Raw genomic sequence first — 20895 nt, 5'->3', positions numbered from 1 at the left:
TTGTTTCTCTAAAGAGATTTTACACTTTTCAAAGTGACTTCTAGGGGCGCCTGGGTGGCGCAGTCGGTTAAGCGTCCGACTTCGGCCAGGTCACGATCTCGCGGTCCGTGAGTTCGAGCCCCGCGTTGGGCTCTGGGCTGATGGCTCAGAGCCTGGAGCCTGTTTCCGATTCTGTGTCTCCCTCTCTCTCTGCCCCTCCCCCGTTCATGCTCTGTCTCTCTCTGTCCCAAAAATAAATAAACGTTGAAAAAAAAATTAAAAAAAAAAAAAAACAACAAAGTGACTTCTGGACAAGAAGATGCCCTGGACCAAAGGGGTGGTACATTGGCAGATAAGCAGACGCCGTGGCAGACTGAAAGGGAAAAATACTTCCCATGCGTCTCAGATCACATCACAGAGGCCCTGGCACCAAGGTAGCCTCATGCTTTCACGGAGGTGTGATGTGAAAAACGACAGGACCCACCAGACATTCCTGGCAAGAGAGTTCATTGACAGGTTTTCAAACCGTGTTCCTCGGTACCTAGAGCAGCTGAGGAAGAACTTCAGAGGCCACCAGGGCGTCACGAGGAGACCCAGGGAACAGGTCGGTTCGCCTCTTTCCTGCCCCTTCTCCCATATGAACTAATAACAGTTGACAGGGAATAACGTTATTAGTCTTCTTTGACCAATAATAAGGGGATAATAGCACAGTACCTCTGTCGTTTGTTCCTACACTCGTGAGTTCATTAGAAGATACAGGAGTTTTACTGCGGAAAATTTTGTTGACAGCGGCTATGTAGTAAGCACACGTGGCCTGCACCCAGGGATGCCTGTTCAACTTATTCGGCTGTCACTACCTCAGGGGTGCGAGCTGTCTGATAGTTCAGCCTTGAAATGCAGAGCGGTGGCGCCTGGGTGGCTCAGTCGGCGGAGGCTCTGACTCCGGGTTTTGGCTCGGGTCACGATCTCACGGTTCACCCCAGGAGATCGAGCCCCGCATCAGGCTTGGGATTCTCTCTCTCTGCCCCTCCCCTGCTCATGCTCTCGCTCCGCGCCTCTCACAATAAGTAAATAACGATTTCCAAAAAGAAGGGCGGAGGGTGGGGTTTAGGGAGGGCGGGCTACAGGGACGGGATATTTTGTCATGGGGACAGGAGAAACAGACTGGACGGGCATGACTGGAGGCGAGAGTAAGGAGCGTCCAAGAGACAGTTGCCTGTTTCGGGGCTCTGAGGGGCCCTGCCCAGCGAACCCGACGTGGGTGAAGGATCTCTCGGTTCTGACTTCCATCATTTCCCTGCATCGAAGCGCTCTTATGATCTTATAAAATCCAAATTCTAGGTCCTGACACTCAAGATCACTGATTACTTGTTCTATGCTTCGTTTTCCAAGCTTTCTCCCACTGCTCTTTACTCGTAGGGGACCCAGACTCTTTACCCCTTCTTGAAGACCACTGGTCCTATGTGAATGCCATTTTCTTTGACTAGAATGCCCTCGGGTTCCCAGTCCTGGTTAGTTCTGAAGCTCTCCTTTCTTTCTCTGAGAGATCCTTCACCCACGCCGGGTTCGCTGATCACAGTAGATATGCTTTCCCTACCCCGAAGCATGTCAGAACGATAGCTCATTCGTGACCTCACTACAAACACACACACGTGACAGTATTTACGAAAGACTGTACCCCTATGGGAGCCCAGTGACAGAGTGACTGGGACATGCTGAATGCCTGTTTCCAGTATCTCACCCTTCCCTGTGTCCACGCTCGTCTGCCGTGTAACTTTGCACGTCCTTTTTCGGTGAAAGAGGGATATACTTTCACGCCCCTTAACTCTGAGCTTGGCCACACAACGGGCTTTGGTCGGCGGGATGTGGATGGAAAGAACACTCTACCGGTTGCCAGTTTGGGCCTCACGAGGCCCGGCGTGTTCGGCTTACCCTCTGCGCCTCTGTCATCACCGTGGGAAGACCGTGGTCCCGCCAGTCTGTCCAGTGGCCCGAGGAGGTGGACGGATGTGTGAGGCAGAGCGGGATCCCACCCGCAGCTTGGAGCCGTCTGGTTAAGCCCGACCAAGATCGATTGGGCAACTTCACCTAGGATGTGGAAGGGTGAAAAATAAACGGTTAGTGTTGAATACCATTGAGATCTTGTGATTGCTTATTAGGCAGCAATGGCTGGCTGATGCCCCAAGGAAGAGCTTGATTTTTCAGTCAGACAGATCAGACTGTGGACAAGCTTCCTAAAGATTCAGCGTTGCCACCTGTAAAATGTCTATCATTATCATGATGTCACAGTCTTACAGGGATTGGACAAAACAATGTATGTGACACACTATTGATATCATTATACCTCCGGGTGTAAAGAAACTTTGGGGCTCGGAAGTGCGATGAAGTGGGAGACATGCGTAGATTTCAAGACGGGGATTAGATATTAGAACACACGGTGATTGCAAGAAAAGCATTTATTCTGAAACTTGGGGCAGATAAATCTTTTCCTTTAGTTTAATGATTATTAAACTTCATGAATCTACCACCTGAGGAGATGAGTAATTGACCTGGAAATGGTTTTCTAGTAAAGGGAAATAAAAACATGACTCTACCCACATCACTTGGTGTATGAAGTGCTATTAGTCACTTGCCGTAGTTAGCACATTTGACTTGTTTGTGACCAAGAGTTCAGGTGAATACATTTGAGATTTATTTTGCAATTTTCAGCATGCCAATATAAAACAGCTTTTTTTCTTTGCCCCTACATTGCCATCAGGTGGGAATAAATTGACTCGATGCAAAGTTGCGGCCCCGGGGGTTGAAATTTACATGTGATTGATGGTCAAAGTGCGACTAGCCTTACTGCCCCCCCTTCCCACACTTCGTGTATATCACCTCCTGCATTGGGACCTGTTTTGTATAAAATACTGAGATACTCACTGGTGTCTCTGCTTCTCACATGCACTCGAAAGAATTGAAAAAGAGTTAATTAAATTGATCACTAGAAAAGAAAAAACTCTTAATGGATCAACATGTTTTATAAAACATATCTCTAATTATTGGGTCTTCATGTATGGAATCTTAATCTATTATCTCCCAACCGATTAGAAAATCAATTGGTACAACCAGCTTTTAGCACCCAGTTCAAGTTTTCTTGCAGGGATTTAAGTATGGATACAAAAGCCCCAGAGGGGAAGTGCCCTCTTTCCTTACTGAGGCAATTTCCCTACATTGAACTTCCATTTCCACAAAGAGAAAGCCCACAAGGGGAATTTCAGGCTTTATGGTTGCAGTAAGAACCAAAATGCCCTAGACTCATCTTGGCCTTTTCATTTTGGTATTTTGTGAATAACACACTTGTCCATGCGTATGCAGCATGGATAGATCACTAGACTTGCTCGGATTCCTCCAAAGGATAACCCTGCAACCATGATTTGGGGGCATGAGTTTATGACTTGGTGACCCCAGGAGGCATGGTGAAGGAGTTCGGAAAAAAAAGAAAAGAAAGGTGCGTTGACGAGCAAGACACTGCTGTGGCAAACTGTCCAGTCCTGCCGGGGACCCCCCGAGAGACCATGGAGAACGCGACCCGGAACTGTCTCACTGACGGTTTACAAAACTGAGCCATTTATTCCTTTGGGACCTCACTCGGGACTGAAAGCAGCTCATTGGGGGTGTTAGCTTTCAGGCGTTTGCAGCCTTATGCTGTACAGGCAGGACTCATTCTGCAGTCAGAGACAGATATCAGGGACACAGAAGGCATGTACTGTCTACCCGCTTGTGGCTGACTGCTGGGGTCAGGAGAAGGAACACGGGCACCCTTTCTTTTCATTTAAAGTTAAAAAAAAACCCAGTCTTTCGCGCTACAGGACTTTCAAATGTAAATATTTTTGGCTTAGTTTTTAAGTTTTCTTTGTCATTTTTTAAAGTGTATGTATTTATTTTGAGAGAGACAGAGACAGTGCGAGTGGGGGTGGGCAGAGAGAGAGGGAGAGAGAGAATCCCAAGCGGGCTCCACGCTGCCAGCGCAGAGCCTGACACGGGGCTCGGACTCAGGTACTGTGAGATCGTGACCCGAGCAGAAGCCAGGAGTTGGACGCTTAACCGAGTGAGCCACCCAGGGGCCCCTAAATATTTTTAAGTGCCGAGTTTACAGAAGGAAATGTTTGCAATGCCCTACTTATTTCTATAAGCAGGGTTTTATTTTCTCAATTTAGACTCCTTTGTCTCTATTGGTATGGGAAATACAGTTAGAAGGCAAAACCGAGAATTTTTTCTCAAAGCCCACAGCCAAAATGAAACAAATTCACTTTATCTTCAAAAACAAAGATTTAAGATTGAAAGAGAGGGGATGGAGAACTATTTATCATGCTACCGGAAGTCAAAAGAGAGCTGGAGTAGCCATACTTATATCAGACAAACTAGACTTTAAATTAAAGGCTGGAACAAGAGATAAAGAAGGGCATTATATAATAATTACAGGGTCTATCCATCAAGAAGACCTAACAAGTATAAATGTCTATGCGCCGAATACGGGAGCCCCCAAATATATAAAACAATTAATCACAAACATAAGCAACCTTATTGACAAGATTGTGGTAATTGCAGGGAACTTTAATACCCCACTTACAACAATGGATAGATCATCTAGACACATGGTCAATAAAGAAACAAGGGCCCTGAATGATACATTGGATCAGATGGACTTGACAGATGTATTTAGAACTCTGCATCCCAAGCAACAGAATACACTTTCTTCTCGAGTGCATATGGAACATTCTCCAAGATAGATCGCATACTGGGTCACAAAACAGCCCTTCATAAGTATACAAGAATTGAGATCATACCATGCATACTTTCAGACCACAATGCGATGAAGCTTGAAATCAACCACAGGAAAAAGTCTGGAAAACCTCCAAAAGCATGGAGGTTAAAGAACACCCTACTAAAGAATGAATGGGTCAACCAGGCAATTAGAGAAGAAATTTAAAAATATATGGAAACAAGTGAAAATGAAAATACAACGACCCAAACGTTTTGGGATGCAGCAAAGGCAGTCCTGAGAGGAAAATACATCGCAATCCAGGCCTATCTCCAGAAACAAGAAAAATTCCAAATACAAAATCTAACAGCACACCTAAAGGAAATAGAAGCAGAGCAGCAAAGACACCCTAAATCCAGCAGAAGAAGAGAAATAATAAAGATCAGAGCAGAAATAAACAATATAGAATCTAAAAAAACTGTAGAGCAGATCAACGAAACCAAGAGTTGGGTTTTTGAAAAAATAAACAAAATTGACAAACCTCTAGCCAGGCTTCTCAAAAAGAAAAGGGAGATGACCCAAATAGATAAAATCATGAATGAAAATGGAATTATTACAACCAATCCCTCAGAAATACAAGCAATTATCAGGGAATACTATGAAAAATTATATGCCAACAAACTGGACAACCTGGAAGAAATGGACAAATTCCTAAGCACCCACACACTTCCAAAACTCAAACAGGAGGAAACAGAAAGCTTGAACAGACCCATAACCAGCGAAGAAATTGAATCAATCATCAAAAATCTGCCAACAAATAAGAGTCCAGGACCAGGTGGCTTCCCTGGGGAATTCTACCAGACATTTAAAGCAGAGGTAATACGTATCCTTCTCAAGCTATTCCAAAAAATAGAAAGGGAAGGAAAACTTCCAGACTCATTCTATGAAGCCAGTATTACTTTGATTCCTAAACCAGACAGAGACCCAGTAAAAAGGAGTACAGGCCAATATCCATGATGAATATGGATGCAAAAATTCTCAATAAGATACTAGCAAATCGAATTCAACAGATTATAAAAAAATTATTCAGCATGATCAAGTGGGATTCATTCCTGGGCTGCAGGGCTGGTTCAACATTCGCAGATCAATCAATGTGATACATCACATTAACAAAAGAAAAGATAAGAACCATATGATCCTGTCAATCGATGCAGAAAAAGCATTTGACAAAATTCAGCAACCTTTCTTAATAAAAACCCTTGAGAAAGTCGGGATAGAAGGAACATACTTAAAGATCATCAAAGCCATTTATGAAAAGCCCACAGCTAATATCACCCTCAATGGGGAAAAAGTGAGAGCTTTTTCCCTGAGATCAGGAACACGACAGGGATGTCCACTCTCACTGCTGTTGTTTAACATAGTGTTGGAGGTTCTAGCATCAGCAATCAGACAACAAAAGGAAATCAAAGGCATCAAAATTGGCAAAGATGAAGTTAAGCTTTCACTTTTTGCAGATGACATGATAATATACTTGGAGAACCCGATAGACTCCACCAAAAGTCTGCTAGAACTGATACAGGAATTCAGCAAAGTTGCAGGATACAAAATCAATGTACAGAAATCACTTGCATTCTTATACACTAATAATGAAACAACAGAAAGACAAATAAAGAAACTGATCCCATTCACAATTGCACCAAGAAGCATAAAATACCTAGGAATAAATCTAACCAAAGATGTACAAGATCTGTATGCTGAAAACTATAGAAAGCTTATGAAGGTAATTGAAGAAGATATAAAGAAATGGAAAAACATTCCGTGCTCATGGGTTGGAAGAATAAATATTGTCAAAATGTCAATACTACCCAAAGCTATGTACACATTCAATGCAATCCCAATCAAAATTGCACCAGCATTCTTCTCGAAGCTAGAACAAGCAATCCTAAAATTCATATGGAACCACAAAAGGCCCCGAATAGCCAAAGTAATTTTGAAGAAGAAGACCAAAGCAGGAAGCATCCCAATCCCAGACTTTAGCCTCTACTACCAAGCTGGAATCATCAAGACAGCATGGTGTTGGCACAAAAACAGACACATAGACCAATGGAATAGAATAGAAACCCCAGAACTAGACCCACAAACGTATGGCCAACTAATCTTTGACAAAGCAGGAAAGAATATCCAATGGAAAAAAGACAGTCTCTTTAACAAATGGTGCTGGGAGAACTGGACAGCAACATGCAGAAGGTTGAAACTAGACCACTTTCTCACACCATTCACAAAAATAAACTCAAAATGGATAAAGGACCTGAACGTGAGACAGGAAACCATCAAAACCCTAGAGGAGAAAGCAGGAAAAGACCTCTCTGACCTCAGCCGCAGCAATTTCTTACTGGACACATCTCCAAAGGCAAGGGAATTCAAAGCAAAAATGAACTATTGGAACCTCATGAAGATAAAAAGCTTCTGCACAGCAAAGGAAACAATCAACAAAACTAAAAGGCAACCGACGGAATGGGAAAAGATATTTGCAAATGACATATCAGACAAAGGGCTAGTATCCAAAATCTAATAAGAAGCTCACCAAACTCCACACCTGAAAAACAAATAACCCAGTGAAGAAATGGGCAGAAAACATGAATAGACACTTCTCTAAAGAAGACATCCAGATGGCCAACAGGCACATGAAAAGATGCTCAATGTCGCTCCTCTTCAGGGAAATACCAATCAAAACCACACTCAGATATCACCTCACGCCAGTCAGAGTGGCCAAAATGAACAAATCAGGAGACTATAGATGCCGGAGAGGATGTGAAGAAACGGGAACCCTCTTGCACTGTTGGTGGGAATGCAAACTGGCACAGCCGCTCTGGAAAACAGTGTGGAGGTTCCTCAAAAAATTAAAAATAGACCTACCCTATGACCCAGCAATAGCACTGCTAGGAATTTACCCAAGGGATACAGGGGTGCTGATGCATAGGGGCACTTGTACCCCAATGTTTCTAGCAGCACTCTCAACAATAGCCAAATTGTGGAAATGTCCATCATTTGCCTAAATGTCCATCAACTGACGAATGGATAAAGAAATTGTGGTTTATGTACACAATGGAGTACTATGTGGCCATGAGAAAGAACAAAATATGGCCCTTTGTAGCAACGTGGATGGAACTGGAACGTGTGATGCTAAGTGAAATAAGCCATACAGAGAAAGACAGATACCATATGGTTTCACTCTTATGTGGATCCTGAGAAACTTAACAGAAACCCATGGGGGAGGGGAAGGAAAAAAAATGAGGTTAGAGTGGGAGAGAGCCAAAGCATAAGAGACTCTTAAAAACTGAGAACTGAGGGTTGGTGGGGGGTGGGAGGGAGGGAAGGGTAGGTGATGGGCATTGAAGAGGGCATCTTTTGGGATGAGCACTGGGTGTTGTATGGAAACCAATTTGACAATAAATTTCATATATTAAAAAAAATAAAAAATAAGTAAAAAAACCAGAGATTTAATAAGGTTTTTTGTTTGTTTGTTTTTTGTTTTTGTTTTTGTTTTTGGAGTGTTTGTGGTGGTTGTTTTTCTCCCCCATTTTACTTGGCTTCCCGGTCTTCCCTTTTCTGAACGTTTGGAATTTTGTTGCTAATTCTTACCACAAGATGTCACTATTTTACCAGCCATCTCTAAATGCTTTTCTGCAAGCCTTTAAAATGATCTCTGCTGATGTGTCATTGACTTCTTGAAACACAGCCACTAAACTGTCCACATTGTTCGGACAGGGGAGGTTATAAATTTCACTTGGAGAAGGGGTGGTTCAACCTGGTGGCACAGGAAGACCCTGAAACTTGCTTCTTCCCATGAACACACCCCAACTACAGCTACATCCAGAACAATTCTCTCCGCAAAAGACCGGAGGAGGACCTAAACAGCTCTTCCACAGCAAAAGACCTCGCCCCCAGGGCAGCTACCCACAAGGGGGAGGCATCTTACAAATATGGAATGTATCCCTGAGGACCAAGGGGTTTGAGCCCCATATCAGGCACTGCCAAGGGGTTTGAGCCCCGTATCGGGGGCACCGCAACCCCTGGACCTGCACTGGAAAGACAAGCCCCCCCCCCCCCCAAATATCTGGCTTTGAAAACCAATGGGCCTTACGTCTAGAAGATCCAAAGGGCTGTAGGGAACTGAGATTCTGCTCTTAAAGGGCTTGCACACAAACTCACTTGCCCAGGGTCCCCCTGCATAACATAGCAGGTTGAAAAGTGCCTAGTGCATATGCAAAGGCTATTCATTGGCTAAACCTAACGCGGCTGCTGAGGGGCAGGGCTCTACTGGAGCTCACTCGGGGATGGAGGTGACAGTGGATGCCATTTTTGCACTCTCCCTACATCTTGCTAACACTGCTTACCCTGCCCCTGTGTTTCTCTGAAACTCGGCCCTGCTAAGCCTGGTGAGCAGGTGCACCCCAGGTTGGAACACTCCTGTGGGCCTGCTGCAGAAAGGGTGACTTCCTACAAACATACCATCTTCCCGGACTGAATGATGAAGAAAGAGAAAATCTGAACAGACCAATCATCACCACGCGATTGAGTCAGTAATCAAACACCTACCAACAAACAAAAGTCCAGGACCAGACAGCTTCAGTGGTGATTTCTACTAGACATTGCATGATGTAATATCTGCTCGTCTCAAGCTTCTTTTTTTCAATACATTTCCCATTTTTACTGGGCGTACTCATACACACGATGTGTTTTAAAAATGGGTCTTACATAGTTTTATCACCTGGTTTACAACTAAATATATTGTGGACATTTTCTCTTTTACAACAGTGAAAATACTTTCAAAGTATGGAGAAAACATAATTTATTAAGCTCTCTTCTTGGGGAAACTTAGAATTTTTTTTTCCAAAGAGACTTTATCCTTTTCACAATGCATTGAGAAAATAAAAGGATGTCCTTGTCCTCTACGGCTTTCTATACGTGATAGAAACTTGCCTTTCAACTTACCTTTTTTTTTTTTTAATTTTTTTTTCAACGTTTTTTATTTATTTTTGGGACAGAGAGAGACAGAGCATGAACGGGGGAGGGGCAGAGAGAGAGGGAGACACAGAATCGGAAACAGGCTCCAGGCTCCGAGCGATCAGCCCAGAGCCCGACGCGGGGCTCGAACTCACGGGCCGCGAGATCGTGACCTGGCTGAAGTCGGACGCTTAACCGACTGCGCCACCCAGGCGCCCCTCAACTTACCTTTTTAACTGGCTCCTCAGGCCTCTCTAATGATCAACCAACTAATGCATTTTATTTTTTCCATCATCTCTCCCATTTGCTTCCTCTTTTCTATCTATTCTCCTTGGTGCGCGCGCGCGCGCCCACACACACACACACACACACACACACACACACACACTTCCAATACTTCAGCATCCTGTTCCTTGCCTCTAATATCTGCCCCCTGTCCTCTCGTTTGCTCCCTTAAGGGACTTCCTTTACTTTCTTTTAAAGGATGAGGACTTAGTTGATTTTGATGAGCTCTACTCAAAGCTTTATCCTCACTTCCACCTTAGGGGTAGTCTTGAATAATCTGAAGACAGATTCAATGGGTTAAAGGAAAATAAGAAGAAGAAGCCCTTGGCAGAAATACATGTATCAGGAACATAGAACTTGGTCACAACGTAGATATGGCTGACTTTGTCTAAAAGAAGTTTCTTTGGAGAGGGCAGGGAGAGGAAAGTAGTTGGTATTTTAAGGAAATGTGAGGGACCGGTATGAAAATCTGATCACTATTTCGAAGCAACTAACAAATGGTCATCTCTCAGTTAGGACATTGGAGGGACAGCCTTTGCAGGTCATGAAATCTGCATGACCAATATTGCACGCAGGCGTTCATTACCCGTAACTTTGTACAGCAAGGCAGATGCCAGTTAGCAAAAAAAGTAGGGCCCGAAGACAGTGTTGATTCTGGAGTCCGGGAAACCAGGAAGTGCTCACCCATCACGTGGCCACCTAAAAGGGCAAAAGAGGGGACAATGTGCTTTACCACCCTGTGGGAGAAATGTCTGAGGAAAGCAGTGAAGCTGCCCATGCCAGCATTCACACCTGGAACGTTTCTTGGGCAGCCAGGTGTCATGGGGCACAGACTCACAGTTCCCTTTATGCAAATCGTGCTCACGGTTCTGGCCATAGATGGACGGAGGGCAGGCACAGGAGGACCAAAGAAAGCGTGCAGGTTCCTCCATTCAGAGAGCAGCAACTCAGTGTCCTGAATCCCTGTGGATGGCACAAACTGGAAAAACCAGTGATGAATTACAGGCTCCTCCTGTGACAGAATAATGTCATCTCTTAAGGCCACGTCTCCCTGAGAGGGACGTGCAAATTTATGGTAGCCCAACCCAGCAACGAATTCCAGTTCAAAGGCGTTGGAAATGGCCATGATCGAAATCACACCGGAAGAGAAGGGCTCCATCTGTCTGTGATCTACAGCTCCTTAGCCAGGGACTCAGCCTTCCCGGGGACTCTCCTTCCTCAACTGTTCTTCTCAAACTTTTCCAAAAATTCTTGAAGAGGAGTAAATGCTGCCAGACTCATTTTACGAGGTCGGCATGATACCAAAATCAGATAAGGATATCCCCCAAAAGGAAAAACCACAGACTAATATCCCTGATCAACATTAGGTAAAAATCCTCAGAAAGTCCACTGAATTCAACACTATGTGAAAAAGATCATGTACCATCATCAAGTGGGATTCATTCCAGGGATGCAAGGGTGGTTCAACATGTGAAATCAATCAACATGATACACCACATTAACAAAATGAAGGCTAAAAATCCCACGATCATCTGCAGAGATGCAGAAAAAGCATTTACTAAAATTCAACATCCATTTATGATAAGATTCTCAAGAAAGAAGGTATATAAAAAAGATAAAAACAGAGAGGGAGGCAAACCATAAGAGACTCTTAAATACAGAGAACAAACTGAGGATTGCTGGAGGGAAGGTGGCTGGAGGGATGGGTTAAATGGATGATGGACATTAAGGAGGGCACTTTTTGGGTCTGGCACTGGGTGTCATGTGTAAGAGATGAATCACTGGGTTCTACTCCTGAAGGCAAGAGTACACTGTATGTTAACTAACTTGAATTTAAATAAGAAAGAATATATCTCAACATAATAAAGGCCATAAAGGGCAAGCCCACGGCTAAGATCATACTTAACAGCGAAAAGCTAGAAGGTTTTTCTCTGAGATCAGAAAGAACACAAGGATGCCTCCTCTTTCCACTTTTATTCAACGCAGCCTTGGAAGTCCTAGTCAGAGTAATAAAGCAAGAAAAAGAAACAAAAGTCATCTAAAATGGAAAGGAAGAAGTAAAACTCTTAGTATTCATAATCAACATGATTTTATATGTAGAAAACCCCAACAACTCTACCAAAAACTGTGAGCATAAACAAATTCAACAGAGTTGCAAGATATAAAATCAGTATACAAAAATCGATTGCATTTTATACAGTAACAACAAACTATCAGAAAGAGAAATTAAGAAAACAATCTCATTTACGATTACATCAAAAACAATAAAATAACTAGAGATAAATGTAACCAAGGAGGTAAAATACCTATATACTAAAAACTACAGGACGCTGATAAAAGAAATTGAAGAAGACAGAAATAAACGAAAATATATCCATGCTCATGGACTGGAAGAATCTTGCTAAAATGTCCACACTACCCAAAGCTCTCTACAGATTCAGTGCAATCCCTACGGAAATTCCAAAGACATTTTTCACAGAAATAGTACAAACAATCCTAAAATGTACATGCAATCCCCAAAAATCTCAAATAGTTAAAGGACAAACCTGGAGGTACCAGGCTCCTTGATTTCAAACCATTTTACCTAGCTCTAGTTACCAAAACAGTATGGGACTGGCATAAAAACAGACAAATAGACCAATGGAATAGAACAGAGACTCCAGAAATTAATCCCTGCATATACGATTAATTAACTGACAAGAAAGGAGGCAAGAATACACAATAGGTAAAAATGTAGACGGTGTTGGGAAAACTGGACAGCCCCATGTAAAAGAATGAAACTGGACCACTATCTTTTTTTGAATGTTTATTTTTTAAATTTTTTTTTCAACGTTTATTTATTTTTGGGACAGAGAGAGACAGAGCATGAACGGGGGAGGGGCAGAGAGAGAGGGAGACACAGAATCGGAAACAGGGTCCAGGCTCTGAGCCATCAGCCCAGAGCCTGACGCGGGGCTCGAACTCACGGACCGTGAGATCGTGACCTGGCTGAAGTCGGACGCTTAACCGACTGCGCCACCCAGGGGTCCCTGAATGTTTATTTTTGAGAGAGAGTCAGAGACAGAGCATGAGAGGGGGAGGGGCAGAGACAAAGGGAAACAAAGAACCTGAAGCAGGCTCCAGGCTCTGAGCTGTCAGCACAGAGCCTGATCGTGGGGCGCAAACTCACAAACCACGAGATCATGACCTGAGCCAAAGTCAGAAGCTTAACCGACTGAGCCACCCAGGCACCCTTGGACCACTATCTTACAAGGTACACAAAAATGAACTCAAAATGCATTAAAGACTTGAATGTCAGTCCTGAAACCATAAAACTCCTAGTAGAAAATACAGGCAATAGGCTCCTTGGCATCAGTCTTGGTGACAAGTCTTTGGATTTGACACCAAAGCAAAGGCAACAAAAGCAAAAATAAACAACTGGAACTACATTAAAAGGCTTCTGCATAGAAAATGAAACCACCAACAAAAGAAAAAGGCAACCTACATAACGGAAGAAGATATTTGCAAATTATATATTCAAAAAGGGTTATTATTCACAACACATTAAAAAACCTCATAGAACTCTATAGTAAAAATCCAATTGTTGCACCACGTGCTAACTAATTTGGATGTAAATTATTAAAAAAATGAAAAAAAAATAAAGGGATGGTGTAGATTTCAAAATAAATAAATAAATAAATAAAATTTTAAAAAATCCCATTAACAAATGGGCAGAGGACCTAAACAGACATTTTTCCAAAGAAGACATCCAGATGGCCAATAGACACATGAAAAGATGCTCAACGTCACTCCTCATCAGGGAAATGCAAACCAAAACCACAGGGAGAAATCACCTCACTCACATCAGAACGGCTGTTATCAAAAACACAAACAACAAGTGTGGGTGAGAATATGGAGAAAAAGGAACCTTTGTGCACTGTTCATGGGAATTTAAATTGGCTCAGCCACTGTGGACAACTGTATGGAAGTCTCTCAAAAAAACTAATCATGTGGGGCGCCTGGGTGGCTCAGTCGGTGAAGCGTCCAACTTCAGCTCAGGACACGATCTCGCGATCTCGCAGTCCGTGAGTTCGAGCCCCGCGTCGGGCTCTGGGCTGATGGCTCAGAGCCTGGAGCCTGCTTCCGATTCTGTGTCTCCCTCTCTCTCTGCTCCTCCCCCGCCATTCATGCTCTGTCTCTCTCTCTGTCTCAAAAATAAATAAACGTTAAAAAAAAATTAAAAAAAAACTAATCATGTGGGTTAAATGGGTGATGGGCATTAAGGGGGCACTTGTTGGGATGAACGCTGGGTGTCACGTAAGAGATGAATCACTGGGTTCTACCCCTGAAGCCAAGGCTACACTGTATGTTAACTAACTTGAATATAAATAAAAATAAATAAAATACTAATAATCAACTACCGTAGCATCCAGCAATTCCATTTCTAGGTATTCACCCAAAGACAACAAAAACACTGAATCAAAAGGCTATATGTGCCCTATGTCTACTGCAGCATTATTTACAACAGCCAAAACACGGAAGCAACCTAAGTGTCCATCAATAAATGAATGCATTAAAAATGTAGTACACAGACTCACACTCACACACACACACACACACACACACACACGCACCCACAGGAATACTACTCAGCCAAAAAAAGAATGAGATCTTGCTATTTGTAACAACATGGAGAGACCTTCGGGGCATTATGTTCAAGGAAATAAGTCACACAGGGAAAGATAAATGCCATATGATTTCACTTATATGTGATATGTAAAAAACACACAAATGAACAAGCAAAACAAAACTCAAAGATGCAGAGAAGAGACTGGTGATTGCCATTGTGGAGGGGTTTGGAGGTGGGTGAAATGGGAGAAGGGAGTCAGGAGGTACACACTTCCAGTCTAAAATAAGTAAGTCAGGCAGAGGTAACGTACAGCATGATGACTATAGCCAACAATATTGTATTGCATATTATGTAACTTTTTATGGTGATGGGGAAAACTAGACTCACTGTGGTAATTATTCCACAGTGTGCACAAATATCAAATCATTATATTGCTCATCTGAAACCGGTATAACGTTTTGTGTCTATTATACCTCATATATATATATATATATATATATATAAAATATATAAAAGAATATCGAATATATAAAAAAAATATATAAGATATATATAATAAATAAATAATATATATATTTATATATACATATAAATATATATATAATACATAAAAAAGAAATTTTGGTTTAAAGGAAAAAATTTCACCTGAACAAAGATTAAATTAAACGATCTGGTCATCTTTCACCAAATCCAGAACTTTCCAGAGACTTTGAAATAATCACCTCTGCCACCATACACATTGGGCAGATAACAATTATCATGGTTAGTCGAAATATTTTACTTTTTAATTATTTGCTTCATTCTATGCTTTTGAAATTTACAAAACCATCTTTTAATTCATCACTTCTCATACATTATAAACATATTTGACCCTTGAACAACACGTGAGTTAGGGGTGCCGACTCCCCGTGCGGTTGAAAATCCGTATGTGATTTTGGAGTCCCCCAAAACTTTATTCCTCACAGCGTACTCTTGACCAGAAGCCTTACCGATAACATAAAGAGTCGATTAACACATATCTTGTATGTTATATGTAGAATTTACTGTATTCTTAGGTTAAAGTAAGCTAGAAAAAGGAAAACATTATTAAGAAAATCATAAAGAAGAGAAAACGCAGTACTGCATTTATTTGTCAATATTAGAAGTTTATGTTCTGCTTACAAGATGAATGAATCGTCAGAGAATTTTTATGGCCTGCAGTATTCCAGTCATATTCGCAATACAATTGTGGAAACATCGTTACTTGTTTTAAAAAGCCACTCGCCTGTGATGATAGGCTGATACGTCTCTCCAATCACGAGAGGCATACTGTATGTTGATGTAACTCTTTGAAAACAAAGGAGGGAAACGGTAAGAAAACGAATGCATTATCGTGTATGAAATATCACTCGCCTTATTTCTGTGTAAGGGCAGGCTAACCGCTTCCCCCACAAGCCTTACACACGATGCTCTACACGTAGGCAATGATCATGGCCATGACACAAGACGCCCCCTACACTTCTTGCTGTACACTTGTTAGATTTTCATACAAAAGAGCCTCACGCACCTACACAACAGGTAAGTTTCTTTTTTTTTTAAATTTTTTTTTCAACGTTTATTTATTTTTGGGACAGAGAGAGACAGAGCATGAACGGGGGAGGGGCAGAGAGAGAGGGAGACACAGAATCGGAAACAGGCTCCAGGCTCTGAGCCATCAGCCCAGAGCCTGACGCGGGGCTCGAACTCACGGACCGCGAGATCGTGACCTGGCTGAAGTCAGACGCTTAACCGACTGTGCCACCCAGGCGCCCCGACAACAGGTAAGTTTCTTAACTATGCAGTAGGATGATGACTTCCTGCTCATTAAGTGGCAGTGGATCACATAAAGGTCTTCATCCTTGGTGTCCTCAGGAGTGGGCTGGGGAGGAGGAGGAAGAGGAGGGTGGTCTTGCTGTGTCAGAGGTGACAGAGGCGGAAGGCGGGGGGGGGGTAGTGAAATGAGAGGCATGGGAGTCAGGCACACTCAGTAGAGCTTCATAGAAATAAGTGGCAATTTCCGTCTGACGTTTCTGCTTCTTCATGTCTCTGGGAACACCTGAAAACGTTTTCAAACGGTCCCAATCCTTTCACCGTGTGCTTTTGCTGCAGTGCCCGTATCACAGGAGGGTCCACGGTGTACAAGAAGTCAAAAGCACTTCCGAACGACTGAAACCCTTCTGGCAGCCTGGCACCGCTCCCTCTGTGTCTTCTTCCTTCCTCATCGGCTGGCACTGGTTTGGACGCACTCATCTCCAGCAAGTGGTCTCTTGTTAATTCCTCTGGTGTGATGTCTCCTTGCTCTTGAACTTCCCCAAGCCCCAGAGCTTGACACGCTTTACCCTCCCCCCACCCGCCACCTTTTTGCCACAGCCACAGCCTCTTTCATGATTTCCTGGACTGGCTCTGTGTAAATCCTGCGAAGTCACGCAAAACGTCTGGGCACAGTGTTCTCTAGTAGGAATTTACCGTCTCGGGCTGATGGCTTTCGTGGCTTTTTCGGTAACCGCGATGGCATCTTCAATGTTGTAATCCTTCCAGACTTTCCTGGTGTTCTCTCTGTTGGGGTTCCCTTCCGTAGCATTGATAGTCCTTCCCACGGAGTACGTGCGTCACGAGCTTTAAAGGTCCTCATGACCCCCTGATCTAGAGTCTGAATTAGAGAAATTGTGTTTGGGGGCAACCATTTTGATGCCTTTGGTGTTGAACTCATGGGGTCCTCGGTGGCCAGGGGCGCACTGGCCAATATGAAAAGAACTTCAAAAGGCAGTGCCTTACCGGCAGGGCACTTTTTGACTTTAGGGACAAGCATCGATGGAAGCAATCCAGAAAAAGTGTTCTCATTGTCCAGGCCTTCTCGTACAACTCAGAGACTGGCATCTGGTGTTTAGGTTTGCCGTTCAAGGCTTGGGGGTTAGCACCTTTATAGATGAGGACAGCCCTGACCAGAAACCCGACTGCATGTGCACAAAACAGGAGTTAGTCTATCCCTTCCTGCCTTCAGTCCTGGTCCTCGCGTCTCTTCCTTACTAATAAATATTCTTTGTGGCTTTTTTTTTTTTTTTTCAGAATGGAGTACTTTGCATTAAAAACCTGTTCAGGGGCGCCTGGGTGGCGCAGTCGGTTAAGCGTCCGACTTCAGCCAAGTCACGATCTCGCGGTCCGTGAGTTCGAGCCCCGCGTCAGGCTCTGGGCTGATGGCTCGGAGCCTGGAGCCTGTTTCCGATTCTGTGTCTCCCCCTCTCTCTGCCCCTCCCCCGTTCATGTTCTGTCTCTCTCTGTCCCAAAAATAAATAAACATTGAAAAAAAAATAAAAATAAAAACCTGTTCAGGCAGATATCCTTTCTCCTCAATGATTTTCTTAATGGCGTCTGGGAACCTGTCTGCTGCCTCTTGGTCGACAGAACCTACTTCTCCTGTTATCTTGACATTTTTTAAGCCAGACCACTTTCTAAAATTATCAACCCACCCTTTGCTGGTAATAAATTCTCCACCTTTACATCCTTCTCCTTCCTTTTCCTTTAGGTTGTCATATAATGACTTCACTTTTTCTCCAAATTATTATTATTTTTAACTTTTTAACATTTATTTATTTTTGAGAGAAAGGGAGACAGAATGCGAGCCAGGGAGGGGCAGAGAGAGAGGGAGACACAGAATCCGAAGCGGACTTCAGGCTCTGAGTTGTCAGGACAGAGCCCGATGCGGGGCTCGAACCCACAAACTGTGAGATCACGACCTGAGCTGAAGTCGTTTGCTGAATCAATTGAACCACCCGGGCGCCCCTCAAATCATATTAGAATCTATAAGTAGGCTTTTCTTTTTTTTTAATATGAAATTTATTGTCAAATTGGTTTCCATACAACACCCAGTCCTCATCCCAATAGGTGCCCTCCTGCATGCCCATCACCACTTTCCCCTCCCTCCCACCCCCCATCAACCCTCAGTGTATTCTGTTTTTAAGAATCTCTTACAGTTTGCCTCCTTCCCTCTCTGTAACTTTTTTTCCCCTTCCCCTCCCCCATGGTCTTCTGTTAAGTTTCCCAGGATCCACACAAGAGTGAAAGCATATGGAATCTGTCCTTCTCTGTATGACTTATTTCACTTAGCATAACACGTTCCAGTTCCATCCACGTTGCTACAAAAGGCCAGATTTCATTCTTTCTCATTGCCAAGTAGTATTCCATTGTGTATATAAACCACAATTTCTTTATCCATTCGTCAGTTGATGGACATTTAGGCTCTTTCCACAACTTGGCTATTGTTGAGAGTGCTGCTAGAAACATTGGGGTACAAGTGCCCCTATGCATCAGTACTCCTGTATCCCTTGGGAAAATTCCTAGCAGTGCTATTGCTGGGTCATAGGGTAGGTCTATTTTTAATTTTTTGAGGAACCTCCACACTGTTTTCCAGAGCGGCTGTGCCAGTTTGCATTCCCACCAACAGTGCAAGAGGGTTCCCGTTTCTCCACATCCTCTCCGGCATCTATCGTCTCCTGATTTGTTCATTTTGGCCACTCTGACTGGCGTGAGGTGATATCTGAGTGTGGTTTTGATTTGTATTTCCCTGAAGAGGAGCGACGTTGAGAATCTTTTCAGGTGCCTGTTGGCCATCTGGATGTCTTCTTTAGAGAAGTGTCTATTCATGTCTTCTGCCCATTTATACACTGGATTATTTCTTTTTCGGGTGTGGAGTTTGGTGAGCTCTTTACAGATTTTGGATACTAGCCCTCTGTCTGATATGTCATTTGCAAATATCTTTTCCCATTCCGTCGGTTGCCTTTTAGTTTTGTTGATTGTTTCCTTTGCTGTGCAGAAGCTTTTTATCTTCATGAGGTCCCAATAGTTCATTTTTGCTTTGAATTCCCTTGCCTTTGGGGATGTGTCGAGTAAGAAACTGCTACGGCTGAGGTCAGAGAGGTCTTTTCCTGCTTTCTCCTCTAGAGTTTTGATGGTTTCCTGTCTCACATTCAGGTCCTTTATCCATTTTGAGTTTATTTTTGTGAATGGTGTGAGAAAGTGGTGTAGTTTCAGTCTTCTGCATGTTGCTGTCCAGTTCTCCCAGCACCATTTGTTAAAGAGACTGTCTTTTTTCCATTGGATATTCTTTCCTGCTTTGTCTTATAGCAATTCTGTACCCTCAAAGCAGCTGCATTTTCAATACAAGACAAAAAGGTATTGTGCCAAAAATGCAAGGTTTTCGTGCCTGCTGGTGCAGCCGCAGTGATGGCTTCATGTATTTCCTCCCCCCACCTTTTTTCTTACAATGGTCCTTAATGCTGGATTCCTTCATCTTGAACTGGTGGGGCAACCGCAGTTGCAGACCCCAATCTGTGGTACGTACCAAGCAATTCAACCTTTTCTTGTAATGTCACGACTTTCCTCTGCTTCCTCGGAGCACTTGCAGCATCACTGGTGGCACCTTGTAAGGGTCCCCTGGTGTTATCCAAGGCTTATGGCATTGCACTAAACGTGATGAAAAATATGTGAGAACCGCGAGAGATCACTTTTCACTGCAATATGCAATTTACTGCGGAGACAAACTGCTCACACAGAGATGATTAGCATCACACTGTTTTAAACAGATACTTGCAACACTCGAGCTCACAGCGACAGAAACGGGAGGTGGCTACGGAATTACTACAGCAGCATACCGTGTACTACGGTTAATTTTATGCAGTTAGGGTTTAATAGTGCATCTTTACGTTTGTTTACATTTCTCGACTGTAAATGGCACCTTGTATGGTCTGTAAGCGTGTGCAGCCATTTTGACAAGTTTTAACTTTGTATACTAGCTTTGCATATATTTTACAGCAGTAAATGATAAAATAGACTAGCATCTGCATACGTTTCATGCATTCATGACATACCCCCTTTCTTTTTCTGTATCTATTTCTAGGCTACATGGTTCATCTGCTAGCGTTTTCAAATTGTCACGAAATCTCCACAAATTTCTCCGATGCGCTTATTTAAAAAAACCTATGATAAGTGGACTCGTGCCGTTCAAAGCCATGTTGTTCAAGGGGTCAACTGGACAATCCCAAATGAGGTGTTTCTGGAAAATTCCTTTTGAATTTCAATTTAGCTAGCAAGAGAGGAGCTTTTACGAAGCCCGGGTGACCATATCACATGTCTGCTACAAAGGAGGTTTGCAGAATTATCACACCTTCAGGCAGAGACTGGACTCCTTCATGAATGTGCCATGATTTCATTAATGGTGGCCACTCTTGGAATCCATTCTTCGCAGCTGCTTTGTAAC

General features: G+C 43.2%; 1 protein-coding gene across 11 annotated transcripts in view; it reads right to left on the bottom strand.

Moving 5' to 3' along the window:
* The window catches only part of LOC109496468, a 348709-nt gene that overhangs the window by 131692 nt on the left and 196122 nt on the right, over positions 1-20895 (bottom strand). For 10 of the 11 annotated variants that reach the window (XM_023248808.2, XM_045050324.1, XM_045050325.1 and 7 more), the window contains one exon: positions 1912-2067. In XM_023248808.2, coding sequence (XP_023104576.2) covers positions 1912-2067 — 156 coding nt within the window. Of the gene's footprint in view, positions 1-1911; positions 2068-20895 lie in introns of those variants that run through there. The other variant, XR_006592830.1, reaches the window with a different exon arrangement.

This window comes from Felis catus, chromosome X (assembly GCF_018350175.1).
Source record: "Felis catus isolate Fca126 chromosome X, F.catus_Fca126_mat1.0, whole genome shotgun sequence".
NCBI lineage: Eukaryota > Metazoa > Chordata > Mammalia > Carnivora > Felidae > Felis > Felis catus.
Note: the sequence above shows the minus strand (reverse complement) of the source record. Positions and strands in the feature narration are given on the sequence as shown.